Below are 25,893 nucleotides of genomic sequence, written 5' to 3'. Positions count from 1 at the left end.
AGGCACTTTGGTTTCCTCCCACATTCCATCCCCACTCAAAAAAAACGGGTTGATTGGACACTCTAAATTGTCCCCAGTTATGAGTGTGTACGCGGATGGTTGTTCATCTATTTATCCCCTGCGATTGGCTGGCAACCAGTTCAGGGTGTCCCCTGCCTACTACCAGAAGATAGCTGGCATAGGCTCCAGTACCCTGGCCCGCGACCCTAGTGAGGAGAAGCGGAACAGATAATGGATGGATGATAATTTATCACAGAATTGTGATGTAACAATATTAAATCCCATGTGAATATTTTCAATGACTACTGCAAATGTAAATGTTGCAATATAGCTCATTCGAATATTAATAATTGTGTATTCTAAATTTTTAATGATTAAATGTAAAAGCCCATCCACCTCAATTATGTCAATCTAAAAAAAAATTGTAACTGAACAGGCGTCAATCATTTGCAGATTCTCGCTCTTGGTACCTATCCGAACAACATTTGTTCACGCCAATCTCGCTCTTCCGTCTCGATTGCTTTGGTCTGGCCCCCCAAGCGGAAGTGCCAAGTTGATCCAAGATGGTGGCCACCAGAAGAAGTACTCGCGTGTCCTCTCCAACTAAAACAAATCTCGAGCGGGCGATTGACGGCCAGGTAAATGTTCCTGCATTTTTTCCCCCTGAGCCACACACTTATGTGTGGAATATTATAAGTTATCGGTGGCTTGTCAATCATTTGCAGCGTGTTGCTGTTCCAACTCACGTGGTCCACCATGCGCTTTTCTTTTATCTACTTCTAAAAGATTTCTAACGACATCACACAAACATTGCTGGATGTTTGGTCCAAACACAAGAAATAATAATTTAAGTGTTGTTGTGAACATGAACAACGAGATCAACGAACGCTACGATGAAATAGAAGCAAAAGTGAAGATTGCGGTTTTCTCTCATTTCTTTGCTCGTCAAAAACACGTTACAAAGCAAAAATTAAAACTGGTGAGAATTTACTAGGGGAAACTATACCGCGACACCATAGAACAATTAAAAATTGCGAAAATATACATTGTGAAGGGTTCGAAATTGAAATGTGCGTTACATGGACGCGGACCTACTGCCTGCTTTGTGTGCGTCGTATAATACAAATAATTGGATTAACAGCCTCTACTGTTTGCAATATTAGATAAGAATCAAATAGTAATGCGTAGAACACACAAAGTGACAGTAGTGACATTGGCCACAAAATGTACTTTATTGTCAATTTACTGACTTGGTGTGAAATTTGGGCCTGTGTATCCAGACTCAGAACTTCCATAATATGGTGGCAGCGATTTGAGAAACATGCAGATGCTCAACGCTTTCAACGGCAAACATTTTCTCTTTTTATTTTTGACAGTCATGCTTAAAATGTTTTAATAAAGCTAAAGCGATATTTTTTGCCAGTAGTTGGATCATTTCACACAGTCGTTGGTAATCTTTGAAATGTTGTCAAATGCCAGTCTGTCACTAATAAACACATAATGACACAAACACGTAAAGGTGTTTGTGTCATTATGTGTTTTATACATTTATACATTATACATTTTACAAAAATGTAAAGGTGCATGAGTGTGTAAGACGTCTTAATGTTTTCCTCTCTTGCCTCACAGGCCACTCCATCAACAGGGAGAAGAACCAGAAGTGCGGCCTCACAATTGGACAACTCCACTCGCCGTGTCTTGTTGGAAACCAGCAGCCGACTGGGAGAAGAAACCAACATCCCGCCAAGGTCCCTGTTGAAAAGATGCACGCGAGCCTCCAGACTTCACAGCCCCCAGCAGTCTTGCACCCCCGTGGGCTCCACCCATGAAACAGACGTGTCCGACCTGGAGTCATGCTGCTCCCTCAAATCCGATGCCGAACATCCGGTGAGACGCAGCATGGTGACCCGAAATTCCAGTCAAGAAGAAGCAGAGGTAGAGTCCAACTCGTCCAGTAATATCCGAAGCTCAAGGAGGAGCGCGCCAAACAAGATGGTGGAATCCGGTAGCTCGGTTGTGTCTGACAGTGAACCTCAAGCGACGTGTAGCAGAAGGAGCAAAAGACTTGCCGTCACTTTGAATTATGCAGAAGGAGAAGTGTCCGATGAGGACTCCCGATGTTCTTCAGTGGCCATGCAGAAAACAGTCAGAAGGACGAGTAGTAGGGCAACTCCCGACGTGGATCATGTCAAGGCTGACGATGACAAGGACGACTCAGGCTCTCCACTGCCGACAAAATCACAACGAGTCACACGAAGTAAAAGGAAAAGCACCAGATCCGCTGTCACACCACAACCGGAAGGGTCCGATCTTTCTGATGCCGAGAGCTTTGCTTCAGACGTCTCTGGACCTCCGGCTTCTGTCCGCAGGAGTGCAAGATTAGGCAAGAAGTTTTGTCCCATACCCTTGAACCTGGACAAAATCTCGGAGAGCTCCCCGACTCCCACTAACCGAAGGACATCTAGACGGAGCCCGGCCAAGAGGTCTTGCGACTCTGAGGGCTTTGAATCTGGCTCTGAATACACCATTGGCGCGCAGCAACGGGCGAAGACCCGATCTTCCAGTTCCAAGACCACAGAGTCAGACTCTGACCTGGTGGTCGAACACTCCTCCCTTGTTAGCCCCGGCGGCAGCCGCGCCAGTTCGGGGAGCGCTCGGCAGCGGCGACCCACGGTCATGAAGGAGCTCTGCGTTGTCCTGGAAACCTCCACGGAGGCAAACGTAACTCGCGACTCGATGCTGGAGAGCACGGTTGTCAACGAGGATGCGGACTGTACGTTGCTGGACGAAGAGAAGCAAGCCGGCGTGACGTCAGTTGAAGCTGTAGTGAACCACGCCAGACTGGGCGATCTGGATGGGGAGGAGGTTCTGGTTGAGGCCGCAGACCAGCAGGACGAGCTGTCTGCTGAAAAGCAGCTAGAGGATGCCTCTGCAGTGGAAAAGATGGAGGAGGAAGCGGGGCCCTCATCCTCAGAAGCAGCCGACAAGAAGGACGACAACGTGCGCACGGAGGTGTTGTGCGACGACCTCGGTTTGCGTGGCGACGTCTCAGAAATGCAGGAGGAAGAGGAGGACATGGAAGTGGAGCAGGTGACATGTCCGGAAGAGGATCTTGGTGAGAGGAAGAAGGATGAGGTCACGGCCTCCGTCGATGACCAAGTGACTCCTGACGAATCTCCGTCCGAGAACATGGACGGCGTTGAGAAAATGGCAATGAGCACCCACGTGGCGAGCAGAGAAGAGGAGGACGAAGAAAAAGAAGAGGAGGAGGAGAAATTGGAAGAAGAGGAGAAAGAGACACTCTGCCCCTCCAGGAAGCCCGAGGAGACCTTGGAGACTGTCGTTGAGCGCGTGTCACCTAGGAAATCGCCACTGAAGGACATGAAAGCCACGCAGGAAACAAAAATAGTCCGCCTCATGGAGAGCAGCGAGGAGGAGGAGGAGGACGAAAAAGAAGAAGAGGATGAGAAATTGGAAGAACAGGAGAAAGGAGAGATACTCAGCCCCTCCAGGAAGTCCGAGGAGACCTTGGAGACTGTCGTTGAGCGCGTGTCACCTAAGAAATCACCACTGAAGGACATCAAAGCCACGCAGGAAACAAAAACAGTCCGCCTCATGGAGAGCAGCGAGGAGGAGGACGAAGAAGAAGATGAGAAATTGGAAGAACAGGAGAAAGGAGAGATGCTCAGCCCCTCCAGGAAGTCCGAGGAGACCTTGGAGACTGTCGTTGAGCGCGTGTCACCTAGGAAATCGCCACTGAAGGACATGAAAGCCACGCAGGAAACAAAAACAGTCCGCCTCATGGAGAGCAGCGAGGAGGAGGACGAAGAAGAAGAAGAGGATGAGAAATTGGGAGAACAGGAGAAAGGAGAGACGCTCAGCCCCTCCAGGAAGTCCGAGGAGACCTTGGAGACTGTCGTTGAGCGCGTGTCACCTAAGAAATCCCCACTGAAGGACATCAAAGCCACGCAGGAAACAAAAACAGTCCGCCTCATGGAGAGCAGCGAGGAGGAGGACGAGGACGATGTCTCGGCCCAAGAAGATGGGGACGTAGGAGAGAGACAAGGCCCTTCCAGGAAGCCTGAGAAAACTTTGGCGACGCGGGAAAGGAAAACAGTCAGCCTCTTGGAGAGTAGCGATGATGAGGAGGAGGAGGAGGAGGAGGTCGTCTCTAACCAAGAAGATGAGGGCACAGGAGAGAAACAAGGCTCTTCCAGGAAGCCTGAAAAGGCGGCAGCAGCGGAGTCGGTAGACGGCCTGTTCATGTTGGACACGCGGCCCGGGCAGGAAGTGGATGAAGATTACTACACGCAGCGCCTCACGAAGGACGAGGTGGTGGGCGCTGACAAGGGTGAGGAAGAGGACGAGGAGTTTGTGGATGAGGAGGCCGATGAGGACGACGACGACGACGCCGGGGAAGCCGCGCTTCTCTTGTCGAGCAGAAATCCTTTACTGTGAGTAGAACACGAGACAGAGACATTTTTATTAGGTACACCTCCGCTCAGCAACTTTGTGCGATATTTTAAAGGTTGTCCTACAAAAGCTGGCGCAATTAAAATGTTACTGTGCAACACAACACAAAATGAACACTCGCTATATAGTGAGCTGCTATAGGCCACAGCTCACGCTCACACGCATGCTAACTCACGAGTCCAGTTCCTGGTGTCACTCACTATGCCACGCCTCTTTAAGGAACACGGCCAACTCTGCACTACTTGCATGTATTTCCAGCGCACTCGCTCTTACTCTCAACCTCAGCAGGTTTTACCCCCGAGCAATGTCAAAAGTATTTATCCAGTCGCAGTAAGTCGATAGCAAGACGCGATTATTTTCCATCGAGCTTGATTAGGAGCATGTGATGGAAACGAGCCGTCCCCTCGCCGTTTGTTGCAGGAAAGAGATGTCCAGTCGCATCGACCCGGGCATCGACATGAGACAGCTGGGGGGCTTGTACATCACTTTCGACGGCAGCAAACCAAAGCGGGGCTCCAGTTCGGCGAGCCGGCACAAGGAGAAGAAGGACCAGGATGAGGTAGGACGTCTTTTCCAGGCCGTGATTAATAATGAGCATTACGAATGTTCCGCACTGCCGAGGAAGTCAGTGACGGGCTGAAAGTTTTGTCACGTTACTTCTTCCTGCCGTGTCAAAGTTGTTCCTTCTTGGAGCGACGTCACACCACATCGTTCTGTCATTTCACTTTGACAATTTGTGTTTTCGAATTTTACTGTTTTGTTTCATCTTTTCATTTGCAGTATTCACTTTCACCTTCACTTTTTTTTTTTTTTTTTTTTTTTTTTTTTACATTTTTGTGGACACCTAATTAGCTTGTGCTCTTACTGAAGGGCCCTAAAATGCCACAATGGCACCAAAGCCTTGACAGATTAAAATCCAACTAACTGTTGAAATGGGATGAGGAGCTTCTATCAGACAGGTTGAAGGGAAAAGTAGTGCTTTGGCACCATCCTTTGGTATCGATAGGCAGCTGTTCATCTTTTTCTTTTTGGGGCAAGGGTGTCAATTACTCAAGAGTGCCCTTTGTGGCAGGGATTGGTATTTGAGTTGAATTTTATTTTGAGCTGCATCTTTTCATTTAATCGTGCTTTTCAACATTATTCCTTTGCCTCTGTGAAGGTCTACGGATTTGCGTTATATTCGAACGTTGCTTTACAAATCAACTTGCCTTGTAACAATGGTGGTTTTGTGAACAGGTGATGAAGAAGAGCGTGATGGGACCCGACTTTGAGAAGAAGGACGCCGTTCCACCGTACAGTGAATCCAAACAAGCCTTAAAACAAAAACGCAGAGTAAGTTGTACTTGTTTTTCCGTTTTACTTTGAAATTGACAACTGCGTTGGTGGCAGAACTATTTGGAGGGGTAACAGCCGAATGAATGTTCCCTCTCTAAATCGCGGGAGGTCTGAGCTGAGCCCTGCCGTTTAGGAAAATGTGATGAATGCTAAAAGATGCTGGCACAGCGCTACATGAAGCTCCTCAACCATTTTCAACATAGTTCTTTGGCACTAAGAGGCTGCAAGAGGGTAGCAAAGCCAAAAAAGTGGTTTACCAAAACAGCTTCCTTAAATTTTTTTAATAGGTGAATCTGCAAGTGTTTAACGTGTTTTCTTGCCATTTCGTTTTGAGTTTTTCACAGCATACTTACTGTGATGCCCTCACATGGGGGGTGAAGAGAGCCACTGGCGCTGTTGCACTTTACAGCTACATTGAAAATTATTTAGAAAAGCTCCTTCCTTAAATATTAGCACAATATGAGCTGTTTCAATGAATATTTGAAATAAATGTATATGAGCATATAATAGACACAACTTGTAATTGCTTCAATTCATATTTATCATTTTATGAGACTTTTGCTTTTAATGTATTTCATATTGGAGTATTTTGTCCTTGCACTCCCATTTTTCTTTTGTATTTTTTTTAAACAATCAATAGAAAAATAGAATAGAAATAGAAAAAGTAATTAAACGCAGTTGTTAATTTTTATGACGTTCATTAATCTTGCCCCCCCCCCCCAAAAAAAATAACACACACACACACATGCATACTCCAATCCCAAATGTTCGTTTGCCCTCCTGCAGGAGGAGCGTGAGAAGACCACCGGAGATGCTTGGTACAACATGAAAGCTCCCGAACTGACCAGCGAGCTGAAGGGAGACCTGAAAGTGCTCAAGATGAGAGGCTCCATGGATCCAAAGAGGTTCTACAAGAAGAACGACCGAGATGGCTTCCCCAAGTATTTCCAGGTCAGGGCGAGAAAAAACCCCAAAAAACCTTGTTACCTGTCGGAAAAGCGTGCATTGTGTTTTAAGAGCAAAGTTTGTGTGGTGGGATGCAGGTGGCCACTGTGGTGGACAACCCCGTCGACTTCTATCATTCCCGCATTCCCAAGAAGCAGAGGAAGAGGACAATGGTGGAGGAGCTGCTGGCTGATGCAGAGTTCAGGAGGTGAGACAGCATTGGAAATGCAAGAGCTCATTTGCAAAAGCAACTTTTGTTTTCTTTTTTTTTTTTAGCGCCACCATGAGCGGAATAAGTTTCCCATTTATTATGACAAGAAAGAATACAATCACAGTTGTGTCAATTTTTCCATCGCAAAAGCATGTCGCAAACGTTTGACACAAGGTCTTTGCTGTCCAACCTGCAAATTTCTGCCTCAAAATATTTTTGTGTGTCATTCCCCAAAAAGGAGTACAACCATTGTCAAGGTGGAATTGTTCATACGAATTAAAACCAAGTGGTTAGGGAGTGAATACTAAAAAAAAGTAGACTAATATCCAAACTGATAAATGACTTGACTTGTGTAATGTTTTTATTTCTTTAGCAACAACAAAAAGAAGTACAAGAACATTGTGGCAGAAAAAGCAGCTCAGACATCAGGCAAGCACAAGAATTACAAGAAGAATAAATTTCACAAGAAATCTGAGAAAGTCAACAAGTGAGAGCGCAAGTGCGGCAGCAGAGTCTTACAAGGAAGGATCCCAAACAACATGTTAACAAATGTGCTTTTATTTTCTACATGCACAGCAATCTTTGCCATTTCCAAATAAACTGAGAAATTATGATTAAACTGCACCAATGTTTCAGTTTTTGTATACATTTTATTAGATTTTAAGCAAAAATAATTGAATGTAAACAGTTGAAATATCTTGTTTTACGCTGTGCTAAGTTGAACAATTGTATATTTTTAAAGTATCTATTGGAACAGAAATCTGTCGAATCAAGACAATTATTGATGTTTACACGGGGCTGCATTTTTTTTTAAGGCTTGTGATAGTCGCTATTACCTGAAGAATAGCAGGCCATCACTTTAAAGTCCTGAGAACATTTTTTTCATTGTGTATTTTCCGATGTACTGGCCTTTCATCATGATTTTTATTTTAACCGAAGAAAATGTTTATAATTTTAATCTTGGATTTGTTTTTGCATTTCATTGTTTGATGTGTGCTGTGTGGAATAATTTAAAAAGCATCATAACTGTCAATGAGACTGCATTAAAGCAAAAACATCATCAAATGCTTACTGAAGCCATTTTGAAAATGCTAAAACATTTTACATGCTGACATGATTGATTTTGTTAATCATGGCAACGATGTCAAGTGCTGAAATGGGCCAAAAGTCAGAAAAGCATAATCAGTGGAAGTTCATGTCAATTTTCATGAATAAAAACAACCTGTTATGAATTTGCACTTCAGCTTCTTGTTGGAGAACAGCGAGTTGTGCAAAAAGTCCTGAAATTGTTGCATCCGTTTGTGGCCTTTGTCTACCATCATGTGCTTTGATGATCTCGTCAACATGTTTGATCTTTTAAACTCAAACTTTACCGCTTTGCTCCTTTTTGTTCCAAGATGATTTCACACGCTGCTTCAAAGGAACAAAAAAATGTCTACGTTTATACCTTTGAATGTTGCTGTGCAGCATTTATCTTTGTCAGGCTGGGACGACGACCAACAACCCAGCGGATTTTTTTAATCTGGAAACCCCAACCAGAACTTGAAACAACAACAATATTGTGTACTTTCAAAGCTAACGTGATGTCTTTGACGAGATCGTCAGTCAGTCTATCTCAAAGGGGACTCGGTGTGTCAGAAGAATCTTCTGGACTCTGCTGTGAATCTGCTCCCAGTAGGATGGACTGGGATCACTGGTCTGCAGCCTGGAAAGGCCAAACAACAGAAAAAAAAAAGAGTTGTAAAAAGGTAACAAAAATAATTCAGGAAAAAGTGTCCACCAGCACCATTCGATGAAACCTGGAGAAAAGTGCTGTTGATATATTTCATATCGTTCTGCTGCCACACTTTATTCAAATTGAGTCAACTATTAGAAAATGCCACACTAAGAGACACATTTGTTAGATGATTACCTCTCTGAAAACTGAGCTTCCTCATCTTTGAAAAGGCATTCGAGTAACTTTAACGTGTTTAAGTTTCACGTGTGTGTGTCGGAGCGTAGTTGATTTCTTTCCCATTTGTTTGATTAAACAACAATTAATTATTGAACTGGGCAAATAATTTTTTTTCTAAAAATATCGTACGTCATTATAGTAACTAGGTTTTATATGCATGTAATGTACATTTAAAAGCACGAAACCGGAAGTGACGTCACGAAACCGGAAGTGACGTCATGAAACCAGAAGTGACAAGTGACGGCACGAAACCGTAAGTGACGTATTTTGACCGGAAGCGATGTCACGAAACCGTAAGTGACGTATTTTGACCGGAAGTGACGTCACGAAACCGGAAGTGACGTCACGAAACCGGAAGTTTTTTTTTTTCTTTGTTCTCCCTTTCTTCTTATTTTTAGGAGGCTGCAAATTTCACAAGCAGTCCAAATCAAGTCAGAAAGTCAAAGCATGAACAGACTGCGATGTAGTAGCTTTCTTTGGGCGTCATCACGCATTGTGTGCACTGTGGAAGGCCGAGTGAAGGAAGCGAGCCGTGCCCTTCTCATCGCTGCTCTAATCTGACGCACGGCAACTCTTGTGGCGTTTTCAATTGCGACAAAACTAGCGTTCATTTCCTGCAATTGACCCGGTGGCCAGATTGTCTATTGATTTTAATGTTTGCTTATGAGCTGAGTTTGTTGTGGGAGGAGATGAGCGCAACCCAACATGGGCAGCTGACGTGATGGATGACAAGGTCTCCTGTCACTGTCAATGTATTATAGTGAGCGTCAGGTCAAAGTTATCAAGAGTGAGGCAGCGACACAAATCAATCGACTTTTCCTCCTTGTTTTCCCTCCTCGGCGTCCGGTAATGAACAAACATGACGGGACATCAGTGCCTCTCATTTAGCGCGCGCACATGAGCAGCAGCTCACAGGATTGCCATGTAGCTTTTCTTCAGCCCATCATTGGGACAACAGGCAGGTGCCACTTTGTCTACGGAGAGCCGACAAGCAAACAGCCAGCGTGGATTTGTTTACACAGACACATTGGGAGGAATTCATCATGGCAAACGTGACAAGAGAAGGATTATGCTTCAACATCCTGACCAAGCAAATTAACAGAATGCGGAAAGTTTCACAGTCAAAGGCTGTTTAGTCAAAATGCGTTGGTGGAACTTGATAAAGAATTTGAAGGTTCAAATCGGGGATCTGCACTTTCTGTGTCAAGTTGCACTCATTTGCCGTCAGCTTGAATGTTTACTGGAAAAAGGCCAAAGGCTGAAGATACGCTTACAGTACTTGTCTGTAGTGATGGGTAAAAGAAGCTTCAAATCTGCTTCATGAACCAGTTGTAGTATTTTGGGACTCCAGTAGATGGCACTCTCTGTTCAACATTGGGCTGAAAGCTCAATGACTTGCCACTTTTTTAACCCTTTATTTGAACCAAGAGAGCTACAGGACTCAAAAATACAACAACTGGTTCATGAAGCAAATTTGAACCTTCATTTTCCCATCATTACATGTCAGCCATCTAGTAGACATGGGCAGAAGTAGAAGTTTTTGGGGGTGTGCTTGAAATTTTTGGCATGTAGAAAACGTGGACAAAAAGACAAAACTGCTAGCAAGGTCCAAAGTAATCGACTTTCCCCACATAAAGATTTTTGGTCTAAAATATTGAACACGGCCTGTGCCGTTTCGGACAGGAAGGCGTCAATTCGGGACAAAAAGCGCCCAAAAGCCTTTTTTGTGTGTCCCCGGCCAACAAGTGAAATTGTCGTATTGTGAGCGTGAAAAGCGTTCTTTCACCTTTCCCTGAACGAGTGCTTGGTAGCGACGAGGCCTCTTCGCTTTGAGGCTCGAAGAGGACTTTGGCTCAGCTCAACTCGTCTGAATGGCGGCCCGCGATCTGAGCGCATCTGCACAAATGAAATGAGTTAGAAAATTTAAAAAAAGTCTTTTTCCACACACATTTGAAAGCGTGAAGCAATTGGACTGCGCTGGAATGAAAAACAGGATTCTTTGCTTCCTGAAGTGAAGTTTGTTGATGGTGTTTGCTGTTAGCACGTTCACAAAAGATTGTTATAATATTGTAATTAAGACTTACTCGGGATGTTCGGGGTATGTAACTGTCAAAGAGCAAATCTGTGAAAAAAAGAAAAAAAAGGACACCACTGGATCATATTCAATCCAAAATGACTGCCATGACACTTTGCCGTAAACATTTCAAAGACTTGCTGAGTCGTGAGCGAAGCAGTTTGTTAAAGCTATTGAGAAAAAATCTGAGAAAAAAAACACTTTTATGTCTTGTCAAGATTCAGCAGCACGCTAAACAATTAATTAAATTCAAATCAAATGAATATAGCAAAATTTTGTGAAGTTGTCAAAGTGGACACTTAAAGATGTTTATTAAATAAACTAGACAAATAAAGTGCGTTCATATTCATTTGCCTTAATTTGACCATAAACTGAAACTTTATAACCAAAACATGGGAAGAAGACCTAGATAAAAAAAATCAATATTAAATAGCAATTATTTTTCTAAAGTATTCATCTCCATGTACACTCAAGTTTGCTTAGCGCGGCCTACCGGAGTCGTCATCCGTGAAGCTGACTGCGTGACCGCAGTGCACGTAAATCTGCGCCGAAGTATCCATCGGCCCACTACAAGTGGGAACCTGTCGGCACAAAAAGCGCACGAGAACAAATCATCATCGCATTTATTCTCGGATGAGCGGGAAGAAAGAAACGAGGCTTTGAAGCAAACAGTGGCGCTCTTAAAACAAAATGTGCCTCCTGTTGAAGCCACTTCGTTCGGTATCGAGTCGATAATTGCAGTTAATTGTCGATAATTGTCCACAGGGGACTCCCTCAGGAAAAAGCAGAACAGTGTCGGTGTTATTCTGGTAAATTCCGTTCGCCACAATCGCTCTCAGGGAATTTTCTTACATCGGGATGCCCCCCCCCTTGTGGCCTTGGTCAAATCTCTACCCTTAAAATGCAAATCCCGCACAGCAGTGACACACGCACACATATATATAAAAAAAAAAAAAAGGTTGACAAATAAGTGCAACCCTCCTAATCGAAGCAGCTCTTTAGAATCCCTCAGCGAAACATTATCAGCGACGTCACAATCCATTAACGGCTCGGGCGGAGAGATTAACGCTGCCCTTTTATTATGACGATCACTTAATCCTGCTGCTATAATAATCACGTTTGTTGGCTCGTCCCCAAAAGGTAAGAACAAAACTCAGCAGCCTCATCGCGGTGTGCGCTTGCCTGCACACGGCAAAGACGTTCACCAGTTTTAGGAAGAAAAATGAGAAAAAAAAAAAAAAAAGTTTTTTTTTTTTTTTTTTTTTTTTCAAAGATAGTAAATCTCGGATTGAGAGGTGTTCGTTAATTCAGTTCATTATTATAATCCGCCGCGCAAAAAACACATGAAGGCCGTACTTTGTGGATTAGCAAAATACCTTCTCAGCAAGAACCAATTAGGGTCCGGTTTTAAAAATGTGCATACTCAAGTAGTTTGAACAAGCATTTAAATGCTCAAATTGTCCACTTTTTCTTAGAAGACGCCATACGAGCCACGATGGAACCGTTTCTCCGGCTTCACAATCAAAACTAATACGGTCCTATCCTTTAATTCCTAAAGTCTTACAACACCCTCCAGGCTAGCCTCGGGTCAGACTAACATTACGTTTGAGTTCTGGAAAACCGGCGTGTCAGCAATTTACAGCCACTGACTAGGAAAAATGTACAGCAATTTAAAGATGGAGTTCCTAAATTCAAGTCAAAGTGAGCCTGAGTTCACACCTGAAAAAAGAAAAAAAAATCGACATCACTCCAAAATGCTGGGAATTGATCATGCAGGAAAGAAAAATTATCAATCGGTTCAATAGCACTTGCTCTCATTTGTGAGGCAAGTGAGCTGCAGCCTATCTCTTCTGACATTGGTCAAGAGGCGGGTTAAATAGTGCCACTTGCCAGCCAATTGAAGGGCACATTTAAAAAAAAAAAAAAAAAAAAAAAAAAAACAACCACTGACTGCCAGAGACGGTACGAGACGTCCATTTTCTCACCAGAGGGTCAGTCACGTGCCATTCGCATACGACCGGGTTTTTTTTTAACTCTGTGCTCAGCTTTATATTATTTTAGTACTGGGAGTGTGCTCGTACCAACCGAGAATGGAGGGAGGCTCTCAGTTTCCTTCCTGAAGTAGTGCGGTCCGAGCTGGAGGTGTCGAAGCCTCTGCTCGGTGTCCAAGGAGAGCTGGCACATTTTTCGGTGGGTGTAAGGCGACAGGGCCCGCATCGCAGAGGCAACAGTGGGCTGCCGGTAACCCGGCTCGAGACAAACTCCGGGTTTTTGTGCCTTTGTTTTTGCCTCGCAGGAAATATGGCGGCACGGGGTCGGGGAGGGGGAGCGTGCAAATGAGGACCGCCTGGCGTAGTTTGAGGACTTCCTTGCCCAAGTCGAAGATGGCCTCACTCGAACGAGGCCGCTCGTCTGCGAGGACAGAAATACAACAGCAAGTTGAACACTTTTAGGTAGCGGTGGGCGATTAAACGATGGAGGGGGCACAATTTTGCATCAGCGCGACTGGTGGGGGCGGGGGGGGGCACATAGGACAGTGCACTTCCTCCCTAGATTCATGACAAAAATGTAATCGTCACCCGTTAGCACATCTGCCTCGCAGGGCAGAGGGGAAGGGTTTGATTCCGAGCTCTGCCGTTTGCATGTTCTCTGTGTGTTTTGTTCGGGTACTCGGGTACATTTCAAAAACATTCACGGTAAGTTGATTGAGCATTCTAAAAATTGGTCACAGATGTGAACGTGAGTGTGAAAGGCATGCACACAACCATGGTGAGAAAAAGTATTTCGGGAAATGGCTGGATGGATGAATGGACACCCTCTAAAAATACTTGTCATTGCCTAAATGACAGGTGTCAAACTCAAGGCCCGGGGGCCAAATTTGGCCTGCCACTTAATTTTATGCGTTCCGTGGAAGCAAATCTTGTGCGTCAAATTCCATGATTCTTTCTCGACCAAAATTTCCAAGTGTCTTAAGTAGAAATAATCGAGATTTTGCAAACGATTTTTGTTTGCAAACCCATTAAAGTATCATGTGGCCTGTCACAAAAATGAGTTTGACGCCCCTGGCCTAAGTCATATTTTGACAGAAAAAATATTCTTAAAGATCAGGATGCTGGTCACCTTTTCTAAAAAAAATAAATTAAAAAAAAATCAAGGCCATTATTTCAATTTAATAGGTTGAGCCACTCACATGTATAAGGATGCAGTAAAGGACGGCAAAGTTGGTCCTCTTCTGCATCGTGGATGCCCCGGCCATCTGTCACAAGCGTCGCTTGTCCAATCAAGTTTAAGCGTTAGACTATTTCCATGTTTTTGGATGACACAAATTTAGTAACTCTTCATGCACTTCATACGAACTGTCAACGGTTCATGTGACCATTACAATTCAAAACTGCGCCATGATAGTAAACATTTTTACTTTCAAAAATGAATCAAGGGCGACTCCAAGTGTGGGCCACCAGTTGTCCTCCCCTGCATAAAGCGGTCGATGACTGAAACATTTTTGTCTCTTGTACTAGGCAACCCGTTCAAAACCCGAGCTCAAACATCCAGCTTTACAACAGCCACTGAATTCTCCCAACAAAACTCTAATGGCCTCTAACATCATCCCTCCCCTTCCTGTCAGCGATGGCATCCTGGGATGAATAAGATTACATCAAATGTTTATTCTCGTCTAATACAATAAAGGAAAGCATTCAGGGAACCAAATTGCTATTTAGGGAAATCACATAACACTAAAACTATCTTGAAGAGAAACTGAATGATGAACGTTTGTACACTGACGCTGCCGTTTCATTAAAGCTTGATTTAACCGAATCAAGGCAAAGAGGCTCATCCCATTTCATTCACAAACATGCACTCACCTCTTTCTGATGCCGGACAGTCTTCCTGTGAGCGGTTGAGTCTTTGAGCCCTTGGATTAATTACTTCATTGGGATGAATACAGTCAAGCATTATATTTAATCGCCCTTTGATCAAAAATTTGAATGGTACTAATCAGTCATGTCATGTGACCAAAACATTAGAAAGCGCCGATTGCTGGGCATTGCATTCACACTCACTTTGGACATTTTAGCGTCGTCAATCAACCGAACATGGACGCATTTGGAATGTGCGTTTCGACTGCGACATCAACAAACACATACGCAAATGATCTCCCTTTGTTTAAGTAGCAGCAGTCGGGAAACTTACAGGCGAGGCGTCGCTCCAATCACTTTCGTCGATGAACGACGTCACTGAAAACTCCACGGAGGGAAGCGCACCCTGGACACACAAGACAAGTGACATCATGAGAAAGCGAGACAATATGAAAACTACAAAACGAGGCTTACACAAAGCAACAGCGAGAGGGAACGGAGCTTGGAGGTATTTTCAGATGGAAGTCTTTCGGGAGAGGGACGAAGACAGTAGCTTTCGTTGAAAAGTGGGGGAAGCAGTCGAGTTAAGAATTCAACATGGTGTTTTCTTGTCATATTATTTTAAGGAGATGATCTATTCAGGTCGAGGTATTGGCAAGAGCTACAGGGCGTGAAAATGGGAGAAAATTACAAGGTTCCCCTTTGTAGTTGTCACAGATTGTAATCTTCTGGGAAGATTTTCTACAAGTTGTCAATGTCTATGCGGGAACCTTTGCCACGCTCCCAGTCGAACATTTGTGAGGTCAAAGACCATCTCTCTTCTATGGTTCATCCCAAAGGTGTCTGATGTCGATCTCCTACAATCGAGACCAAACTCACTCACTGACCTAGCTGGAAACAGAAAAGGGACTTCTCCAAAAAACAGTCGATAGCATACAATTGTCCAAATGTTCAAGATGCGTAATCAAAATTCAGCAGGAATTACCTCATCAACCCCGATTGATTAATTCATTAAGAGGTTTGTCGAGAAAGTGAAGTGTTTCACAACCTTTTCTGCAGTTCGCACTATTAAAGAAATGTTCTCACATCACTTATGTTGATCAAGGTGAAAAAAAAAAAAACTTTTCTGGCTGGGTTCGTGTGATGTGACGAAAGTAATCAGTTGCTCAGGTGACTTGGTGGACATATTTGGAATATTTTAAAAGGTGAAAATGTAGTGCAGATGCAGGACAGACGACCTGAAATCTGGAGGACACCTCCGTCATCAACGCATCTTTCTGCATAGGGCTTTCGGTGCCGCTCAGACTGGGTCCAGGGTTCAGGAAGTCTTTGCTGTTTTGCGTCATCGTGGCAAGGGTCTTGTTCTCTGATGCCGCCAAATATTTTTAATAAAAATAAATAAATAAATAAACGAAAGTAACACACATAACACTTTTTGCACAGGGGAACATAATGCTCTCAAAAAGCTTACCCGGAGATACCGACTGGATCAGCTGAAAAGATGTCGTGTCAGCTAAGAGGAAGAAAAGCACACATAAAGGAGCAGTCAGTGTAGATAGAAGCTAATAGCCTGCATGCTTGCACAGCACAGGATGTAGAACTCAAGCGAGGAGGAGGGGAAACCTCAAGAGGGCCATTTACCTTTTAGGAGGTCAGCGACTGCAGAGGGGTCAACAGCATCGGCGAAAGTCTGGTGTAGCACATTGACAATCAATACTGTAAACAAGGTTAGACTGACAGCCTCTCCCATCAGATATGATATACATATTATTAGATCAGCAACTTTATTTATTCACAGTCATCATTCTCACCTTTTCAAAAACCAGCCGCTGGTTAAAGTGTAATGGGAAGCGCGGCGCTAAGCAGCAAGTCTTTTTGCACTGACCCATAATGCAAACACTTAAGTAGATGTCTCCTGTCTTGGGCAGACGCACGCCACGACACGTGACCTAGACATTCATACCAATGCGTTTTCATTTTAACATGCAATTTTCTCACAAATGTACACAACGGTGGGGCTATACATTAAAATCAAAAGTAGGTGAAAAACCTCATTTCAACAACATAATCAGCTGAAGGTGGAGCACAATAAGTATGGGTATCATAGAAAGTTTATTTTGGTCGTAAAATTCAAAAAGGGAAAAATGTTATTTAGATTAATTGTAACAGGGATTTACATTTTTTTTAAATAATCAGAACCCTTTGAACTAATAAGAAAAAAAAACATATATATATATATATATATGGGAATTATGTAGACACTGCCCTTCTCTGGACAAAACAGATGACAAGTTAGATAACAAGCGAACAATGGCAGCGATTTAAAACGTTCAGGTAATATTAAATAGCGAGCGTTAATAAAAATAATTAAATGCGTTACATAATTCCCTAAGTAGTAGCGTTTTAAAATATGCTACGCTTAACCAAATTTCACCCAAGTCTCGCGATATCCTATTTTTGCCCGACTGCGCGTGCGCAAACATTTAAAACAGGAAGTAGGACGTCATTAAATGTTGCAATTTTGTATATACAAGATAATAGTTATGTGACACTGTCACGCGGGATAAGTATTTATTCTAATATGATTTTATTAACGGCAAGAACTCGACATCATTGTCGTTAAGAGGAATCTCACGTTCATTACATGTTAAACTTGCTAGTCAAGAAAGCGACTTGTTTGTCGTAGTTGAGCGTTGGGAATGGCTAACTTACCTTGTGAATGTCCAACAAAACGCTACATTTCCAAGACTTTCGGTGCAGTTTGGAGAAGGAGAGCTTCTTAGTGGCCATTTAAGTAAACGTTGAATAAGCAAGTTGTCATGACTACCAAACAGCGGAAGAGGAAGGTTTCGAGGGGTCACGTGAGCAAGCCTTCGTTGACGTCACTTTTTCAGATACAGCGCCATCTATCGAGTATTTCTATTTTTTAAAATTAATAATATGAAATACACTTAGTTCAATGATAACAGACAATGAACATAAATAAAATAGTGCAGTTCTGCTTCACGGGTGCATTTCCATCCCGTGCTTGTCCGCGTTTTCCCGTTCCTGCCTTTTTTTTTCTAAATACAAACAATTGAAACAATGCGTACTCTTAAACATTTAGCATATAATTCGTTTGCATTTTATGAGGCTGTGTTTGGAATCATTCATTAATTTTATATAGTGGATTTCAAAATCAAATGAAAAAAATACTCTTGAGGTAAATTGTCCTGGATCACCGTCTATCTGTAATAGATATTGAACAAGTAAATTCTAATTAATTGGTTTCTTAATATGAGTGGATTTTATGAAAGTGTGACGTGTTGCAGAATTTTTGCGCGAATCAGTACAATGTATGTACCCACCACCGGTTGTTCATTCAAAGGGGGGGGGGGGGGGGGAAATCAACCCATGTTAGGGCAATATTTGGATAAGGAGTGATACCAAACACATCTAAAAACATTTAAACAACCTTTTCTTTTCTCTGTGTACGTCACATTATTTGCATTCTTTTAAAAACATTGCATCATTGAGGTCTTTTAACACAAATGCTGGTATTATTGCTATGAGAAAAGCAACACATGTGTTTATAATAACATGACATTAAAAATATGTCTACATAAACAGCTGTGGAAGGCATGCATTTACATATAATCAGATGAACACATTTTGTAGTAAATAACCCCCTTGTGGGAATTGTGTCACTTTAGTCCATGTATGTCGTGAGGCAGGCAGATGTCGATCTCGTGAAAGCGATGAAGAGTGAGGACTCCTCCCGGTGCGCTGGTGCTGTCTGAGTCCGTCTAGTGCCTGACATGCTGGCTCCTCTCCTTCTCTCTGTCCACTGCTTCGCTGTTTGACTGAGTCGGCACTTCAGAACTGTATGCACATAATTAGGAGTGACTACAATTGTCAAATACCACATAATTGTACATCGTAGTACATGTGAGATGGAAGGAAAATACATTTCAATATGAAAATTTCCTACTTAACCTTTTTAGGTGATTTGGCACATTGTTGGTGATGATGTTATTAAGTTTGTAGTAATCCAGGAAGGTCCGGGCCACGTTCATGCCCAGCCTCATGTCTGACGACCAAGAGTTAAGGCCTTTTGTATTTTTAATCTTCGTGTGAACCATCCTTGTTAACACAAACGACGGGAAGCGCTGACTGAGTGCTTGTCTTCATATCCAAAAATTGTTCTTATCCAAAAGGGTCATTTGAATGAATAATTCCCATTCACATTGCACAAACAATTTTTTTTCATCATTGCGCACTAGTGCGTTCTTGCCCATTGTGCAAAATCTCCACAATCACCATCACAGTGTGTCTGGATCAATATGGTTCATGATTTGAAATACTGTATGAGACTAATCCCTGAAATGATTTCAGTAGATTGTTGCTCGACAATTATCGGATAATTAGTGAAGCTCATCGGTATTACATATTCAAAGCAGCGCATCTCTGCATAGATTTTAGACACCAGCCTGAAACCTTTGCTGTTCCCAATTCATTGTGAGCTCCGATCAATAACTTGGGAGGCTCGGCATCAATCCTCCAGGAACAACGTATAGTACCTCATCCAGGATTAAGTGACGCAAAAGCTAACTATATGATGGCGCTATGAATCAAACATAAGCAATTACTTCGATGGCAAGACCTGCTTTGAATTCATGGCTGAGCGCACGTCACCGTCGCTCAATACATTAGAAAAAACAATCATCAATAGCTGTTTTTTTTTTTTTTTTTTTTAAAGGCTGAGGGCCAAGGAGTGTTGTTGCTCAGTCTGGGATCATTAGTCTTGTGGGCCGAGTGATGATGGCAATCACGTTGAGATAATGAAGAAGTAGCAAAGCACACCAAGACAAGCATGTCTCCAATCACGCAGACCGAAAGGATGCGGAGAATGCAGATAAATAAGGACAATATCCGCAACATGCCGCACGTTGCACCTGAGGCCAGCCCGCCGCTCTATCTAAACTCCCATCGTCCTTCCACATTGCACGTGGACGCCAGACAAATATAAAACGCGGGCTAGTTTATCTTGTGGCTCACTGATGTTTCGCTACGTCCATTTTTCATCACGCTGCTACATGATGGAGTTACGCGGCCACATCGTTTGTCTCCTTTCCCCGTCATTACCTTGTTGGTGACATCTGTCGGATCATCTGTCTGTCTGCGATTTGTTTTTGATCGAAACAGCTGGCATAGTAATATCGATTTTTTTGGATGCTCGCTTTCACATTTGCTTGACCGCAATGACTTGCATGTCCAAAGATGTTTACGCCGCTGATGTGAGCAAGTGGCGTCACGTCACGCATCTTTGACTTTCCAATGTGACTCTCTACATTCAACTCCATGTACTTTGAGTACACATGTATTTCGAAATCAGTTTTCTAAACATATGGACTCAATGAGAAAATAATCTCATGGCACGTCACCAAACAAAGTTGTCACAAAAATTGGACCCACAGGCTAATTATGTCCCGTCTGCAATCTTGTGGAAGATTATTTCGTTATTACAATTGTCACTATACGTCACTGGCATAGATAGTTGACGAAAGATCATTTGTGGTAAATAAAATCCGATTACGAGCTAGCTTGCGCGAGCTAGCATGCGCTAGCTAGCATGCGCGAGCGAGCATGCGCCAGCTAGCATGCGCGAGGAGTTGAGGAGTGCATTTGAGCATGACAATGTATTAAAATACTCACATTGATTCAATAAAAAAACGGATATATTTACATATGTTGTCATTATCTAAAATAGCATTTTATGTCATACTTCTGGTCAGAAAGTGCGTGATCCTACGTGGCACCAAATTGCGCTGAGGCAAAACTGTGACCCTCTTGCTATCCCGACGCTAAACAATATATTTAACGTCAAAGTTTAGTATCGTGTAACGGCTAAAATATTTTTTTGTGAAAGAACAACAATGAAGCACAATGACAATTAAAATGACACAGCTATGCAGTAAAGACTAGATTTTATCACAGTAAAAATTTTAGAGTGACAATTTACTCGCTGATGAATATTTTAATCTCACATTTTACTCTGTTTAGTGGGACCAAATATAGTCTTTTGAGGGTAAAATGTCATCTTCTAAAATTACTGTCACATAAAAATAATTTAAAATGCACAAAAAACAAACAATAAAATGGCCAACTAATATTTAAATAACAAGATATCTAAACAGAAACACCTGAAAGAAGAAGACAAAATGGTTAAAAAAAAAAAAAAAAAATTCAATATGTCTCCAAAAAAGAGGAAAGGCCTCAACTGAGATTTTAACCTCCAACGTGAAAAAAAACAAGGCAGACGTGCTACCCAGATACACCGGTGAACACACACACACACACACACACACACACACACACGAATAAGACGTTCCACTTTCTTTTTCATTTTAACAGCTCGGCCTTGTTGCTGTGACATTTTTGTTAGATGGTCATTCTCGCAAAGACGTCTGCACTGTACACTATCTTGTACAGAACAGAACAGACACATTACTCATCCCGTATCCTTGGTGTTCATTCTGACCTCAGAAAAGTTTTTGCCGCACCCTCCCCTCCCCCGCTTACACCTTTCCACACATATTTTTCCCCTCAGCAGAACTCGGCGCCAGTCCCAACTTTTTTTTTCGCCAGGCAAGCTCAGTGACCAAAATATCTCGCGGACCCCACCGCGAGCAGATGGCCGCTCAGCTTGGCTCGTCACGACTCACCGTCCATTACAGGAGCTTTGGTGATGGACGCTTAGTTTCTGAAGGAGAACTTCCTCCTGGATGTGTGTGGGTGAGAGGTGGAATGTATACGAGGAGGATGAATAATCGGACTCATGGAGGATGCCCTTACTGCTGTCTGTCCGGTTGCAAGGGTGAAGGGGGGGGGGGGGCACGACAGGTTCTGGATTTTGAAAAAAAAAAAAAAAAAATCCAGGGCAAAGGGTTCTCTTGCAAAAAAAAAAAAAAGACCATAAGGACGGCACAAAAGTAGCGAACAAGAAATCAACGTTCAGAGCAAGAACTCATTTTGTACTTCAAAAAAGATATTCAGAAATGTAATATTATCGAGGTACCAAGTTTGTTCTGCATATCATACCTGTAAGAGGAAAAGCACAACTAAAACATGACATCTAGTGGCGAATGGTGAAATTACAACTTAAAACCACAGTTGAGGTTCTATGATTTGGTTGTGAAGACAGAACTTGGGATGCAGCTCTTGTGCCAGATCTCATTATAATGTGCAGGTGTACCTAATGTTGTGACCGGTGAGGAGGCCGCCTGCCCCTGAGGTGTATTCTTGGGCGTCGCGTTTAATCGATGGCGGGTCATTGTCACGGCTCAAGGGCGTGTGCCAGCTTGTGTGCTGATGAGCCAGACAAGAGCGCCGGGGACGTCACGACTTGTTTACCGCGGCTATTTACTGTCAGGACGGCATTTAGCGGCTTTCGCCATCACGTCCCCAGCGCCTGGTCCTGGCAGACAGACAGACAAGGTGACGGTTGGGCGACAAGGCCCCCGTGGTTCGGAGGATAAGGAACAAGGAGAACGCTGTCCTGGTCGGAAGGGATTTAACACGGAGACAAGGAAGGGGACATCGGAGGCATCAATGAAGGCCACTGACAGTTTCTGTCACTGTAGTGACACACAAGACAACTAATTAGCAATGACTAATTAAGAGGCGAGTCAGCAACGGCGATACAGAAAAGGCCACTTTTGTCCGATTTACCAAACTCAAAGACATCAGGGAAGCGTAGGAACAAACTTCAGTTCCAAACTTTGAGTCCAATCAAGCTTTCAAATGAAAAAAGTTAACCCGAGATTCACAGGTGATGAAGACAAAACACTGGCGTGAAAATCTGCGACTAATTGAAGGTAAAGCAGGTTTAACCCGTGCTGTAATTTCCTCTCAATGCCACAAGATGGCGGCAAAGGATTACTTTTCTTGAAATGAAACTCTTCAAGTTATTTCAACAATTCCTTGGCACCCACATGCCACCAGATGGCGCCAATGTTATTTTGCTTTGGCCTGAGCACAAAAACAGCAAATAGGTGAGTTTTTCAATCAAAGACAGTCTACGAGTCATTTTGGAAAATGTAGACCTTCTTCTGCATGTGGTAGAAAATGGCTCCACGACTGCGTCCATTAAACAGTACAGACTTCGGGTAGTCACTGTTAGTCAACTCAAGTCACAAATGCAACCAAACTAATCGAGGGAAGTTTCAAGATACAACAAGACAACGCCCCAAAACACAAGAAAGAACTTTATCACCTGAACACACTTCTCATATAGCAACAAACAAGGACGGAAAGAGGCTGAAGTAAAATCTTTTGTAGACAACCAAAACAAAGGAATTGACCGCTTCTTCCAATACTTTGGAGATGATAAATCCTTCTCAACTTCCGAAGGATTTATAAATGTCTGTGTTTATTTTACACAACGTCTCAACTTTATTGCAAATGGGCCACGAGGTGGTACCCAAGTAAAGAGCTGAAATTGGAGGCTAACAAACACAAATATTGGATTCTTTTTGAGAAAAAAGAAACAAATGTAATTCTCTGGTGAAGAAGTAAAAGTTTTCTGAATATCACGCTTGGATATAAAGTTAAGAAGAAAAAGCAAAACAAAAAAAGGCAATCAGTGCAGCACCGACCTCCGGCAAGGCTTAGCACCTGTTTGCCGTAGGCGGAAGTGATGTCCATGAATGCGACAATGATAAATGATGAACTATTTACATCTTAAAAAAAAAGAAAAAAAAACACTTCTATTTTTCTCAGAATTATTGAAAGTGAAAATCAGGATTCTAACACTGAAAATACTTTAACCTAGTAATTACAACAGTATAACATTTCCAAAAGAATATTTGTATATTTTTAAAAAAGATTTCTACAAAATATACAACACTTTAGTTGTTTTGTGGGGTGAATATAAGTAGATTTTGAGCCATGTAGATAACAAACAAAGAAATCGATGCAAACCAAAAAACAAAAGCTTTTTCCTCACAAACCTCCCCCAAGGCTCAAGTATTGTGTGAATCGCATTTGGATGTGCGTTTTCAGATGCATGAAGAAATGTGAAATAAATCCCCGTCTTGAGAACTTTATCCAGATTATGATGAATTTTGTTTTTCTTTGCCTCCTGCAACAAACCTTTAAGGAAATGTTTTTGCGTATGTCTGCATTATACTGCCCCCAGTTGTGTACATCAAAAAGAGCAGCATAATATTCAAAGAATTTAAGCAAAAAATGCAAACAAAAAATAACAAATTTTGTAATTACTGGATATTTTAATAAACTACAATTTTATAAAGTGCTATTTAGATTGTTTAAAAACACTTTTTGTTGTTGTTGTTTTTTGGCAGCTGGAACGTATTAACGCCATCTCAATTCATTTCAATGAGGAAAGATTATTTGAGATACAATCGTTTTTGCATTCCGAGCATGATCAAAAAACAAATTCAACTCATATTCCTAGGCACAACCGTGACTTAAAGTACCACTGTACTTTTTTTTTTTATAGTAAAGGATTTGACTCGGTGCTACGAGCGTCTGTTTTTGTGTCTGCACTTGTACTTGAGTACAGAAAGCGAGTACTCCCCCCCCCCCCCTCTGGCGGATGTGACAAGCTGCTTCCAGCACTCGTCGCTGACAATGACACCGGTCTCATCTTGTGTCGGCTCCATTGGCACTTTGTCTGTCACTGATCACACATCAACTGACACTTTCGGCTCACTGACTCCTCTCGACGCTTTCACGCCGACGTCGCTCAGTCAGCGGGCCGGCCTCCGCCAACGTCAAAATGTCCGACCGCGACCACCGAGTGGACCTTTGCATGATTTTGTGCCTCGCTGCCAATGCTTAGATCCGAAGCGCTGCTGCAACAATAGCTGCGCAATCAGCTGTGTGCGTCTGCTTTAGCGAGTGCGAGGCCGCGCACCCACCGGTGCGTGTCTGCGAGAGATGATGTGTGTGTGATGTGTGGAAGCGAAGCATATTTGCCTCCAAGCTATATCATTTGCATACCTGTCACAGCCCCTCCGCTGGGCGTCAGGTGCACTGATGCATAGTGCGTTCCAGTGGCAGCTCTGCTATTTCATGGCTTCCCACTGTTGTGTGGCGCGCGTCTGACTGTCAGCTGACAATGAGTGTGTGTTTGTGCGATTTCCAGAGGCAAACACACAGTCCCCGGCGAGGACAACACCATTAAAAATCTTCCACGCAGGAGTTACAGCGTAAATGTACTTTCAAGTTTGGCCGAGTCTTCAAAGTCAAAGATCTCCACATGACGCCGAAACGTGTGCACAAGCCAACGACGAGATTCCGCACCCTTGCAACGACAAACATTCATTTTCAAAAACAGACACTCTCCAACTTTTTACGCCAAGTACCGCCTCAAAAGCGACTTTGCTCTTCAAGTACCACCTTAGTGACCAAGAATAAAATTCAGTAACGTAGTCGGCCTCAGTGTTCATCAAAATCGACTTTTTACTCCTAAATAAGATTTTTTTAGAAATGCGCGCCAAAGTGTCGAAAATGAACACTATTCTTAAAGGGGAAGTCAAGTGAAAAAATATCTTCATAATAATATGTTCTATGCGCTTCTCTAGTCTAAACACGGTATTCTGATCGATATCACCTTTGGGGAATATTAATGAAGCGGCCATTATCGCCATTTGCTGTCGACTGAAGATGACATCACAGTGGCCAAAGGCTGAGGTACTGCTCACCTGTTTTCTGGGTGTGGTCATATGACACTCGCAAGCGGAGCTCTCAGCAACTGTGACGTCATTTTGAGTTGACAGCAAGTGACAAAATGGCGGCTCCTGAGGTAGAAGAAAAAACAATTCAGCTTTAAGTAAGATGATGTTTGGATAAAGTGAAAATTTGGGTCCCTGTCATTTAAATAAATGGTAACCACAACCACAATAAAAGCACCTCAATCCGTCATTTTGTAATGTCGGTTTGATGAAATTTAGAAGCACTTTTCCCTCCTGAGGAAATAATAGAAAGTTAAATTAATTATGGTGGGCAACAATTTCAGGGACACACACAAAATGTTCAA

General features: G+C 42.9%; 3 protein-coding genes across 3 annotated transcripts in view; 1 reads left to right on the top strand and 2 right to left on the bottom strand.

Moving 5' to 3' along the window:
* The first annotated feature begins 489 nt into the window (after window positions 1-489).
* dnttip2 (deoxynucleotidyltransferase, terminal, interacting protein 2) lies at window positions 490-7,588 on the top strand. The gene is made up of 7 exons (XM_088313796.1): window positions 490-638; window positions 1,630-4,454; window positions 4,894-5,032; window positions 5,710-5,805; window positions 6,595-6,759; window positions 6,852-6,961; window positions 7,338-7,588. The coding sequence occupies exons 1-7, from the start codon at window positions 564-566 to the stop codon at window positions 7,453-7,455; spliced, it is 3,528 nt and encodes a 1,175-aa protein (XP_088169922.1). The 5' UTR covers window positions 490-563; the 3' UTR covers window positions 7,456-7,588.
* A 176-nt stretch (window positions 7,589-7,764) lies between these two features.
* On the bottom strand, window positions 7,765-18,030 carry spata6 (spermatogenesis associated 6). The gene is made up of 11 exons (XM_088313403.1): window positions 17,562-18,030; window positions 16,661-16,798; window positions 16,491-16,539; window positions 16,321-16,362; window positions 16,088-16,215; window positions 15,184-15,255; window positions 13,078-13,404; window positions 11,486-11,573; window positions 11,003-11,040; window positions 10,705-10,814; window positions 7,765-8,669 (listed from the first exon to the last, which is right to left on the bottom strand). Exons 1-11 carry the CDS (start codon window positions 17,637-17,639, stop codon window positions 8,570-8,572), a joined length of 1,170 nt encoding a protein of 389 aa, XP_088169529.1. The 5' UTR covers window positions 17,640-18,030; the 3' UTR covers window positions 7,765-8,569.
* Window positions 18,031-18,279: 249 nt separating this feature from the next.
* agbl4 (AGBL carboxypeptidase 4) overlaps window positions 18,280-25,893 on the bottom strand; it is a 263,660-nt gene continuing 256,046 nt past the window's right edge. Inside the window, exons 12-13 of the mRNA XM_088313401.1 lie at window positions 18,825-18,918; window positions 18,280-18,710 (exon numbers count right to left, since the gene is read on the bottom strand). Of these exons, the coding sequence (XP_088169527.1) occupies window positions 18,635-18,710; window positions 18,825-18,918 (170 nt within the window). The 3' untranslated portion in view covers window positions 18,280-18,634. The remainder of the gene's footprint in view (window positions 18,711-18,824; window positions 18,919-25,893) is intronic.

This window comes from Idiotropiscis lumnitzeri, chromosome 13 (assembly GCF_059441095.1).
Source record: "Idiotropiscis lumnitzeri isolate Australia: NSW breed Sydney's pygmy pipehorse chromosome 13, RoL_Ilum_1.0, whole genome shotgun sequence".
Lineage (NCBI taxonomy): Eukaryota > Metazoa > Chordata > Actinopteri > Syngnathiformes > Syngnathidae > Idiotropiscis > Idiotropiscis lumnitzeri.
This window is presented reverse-complemented; position numbering and strand designations above follow the sequence as displayed.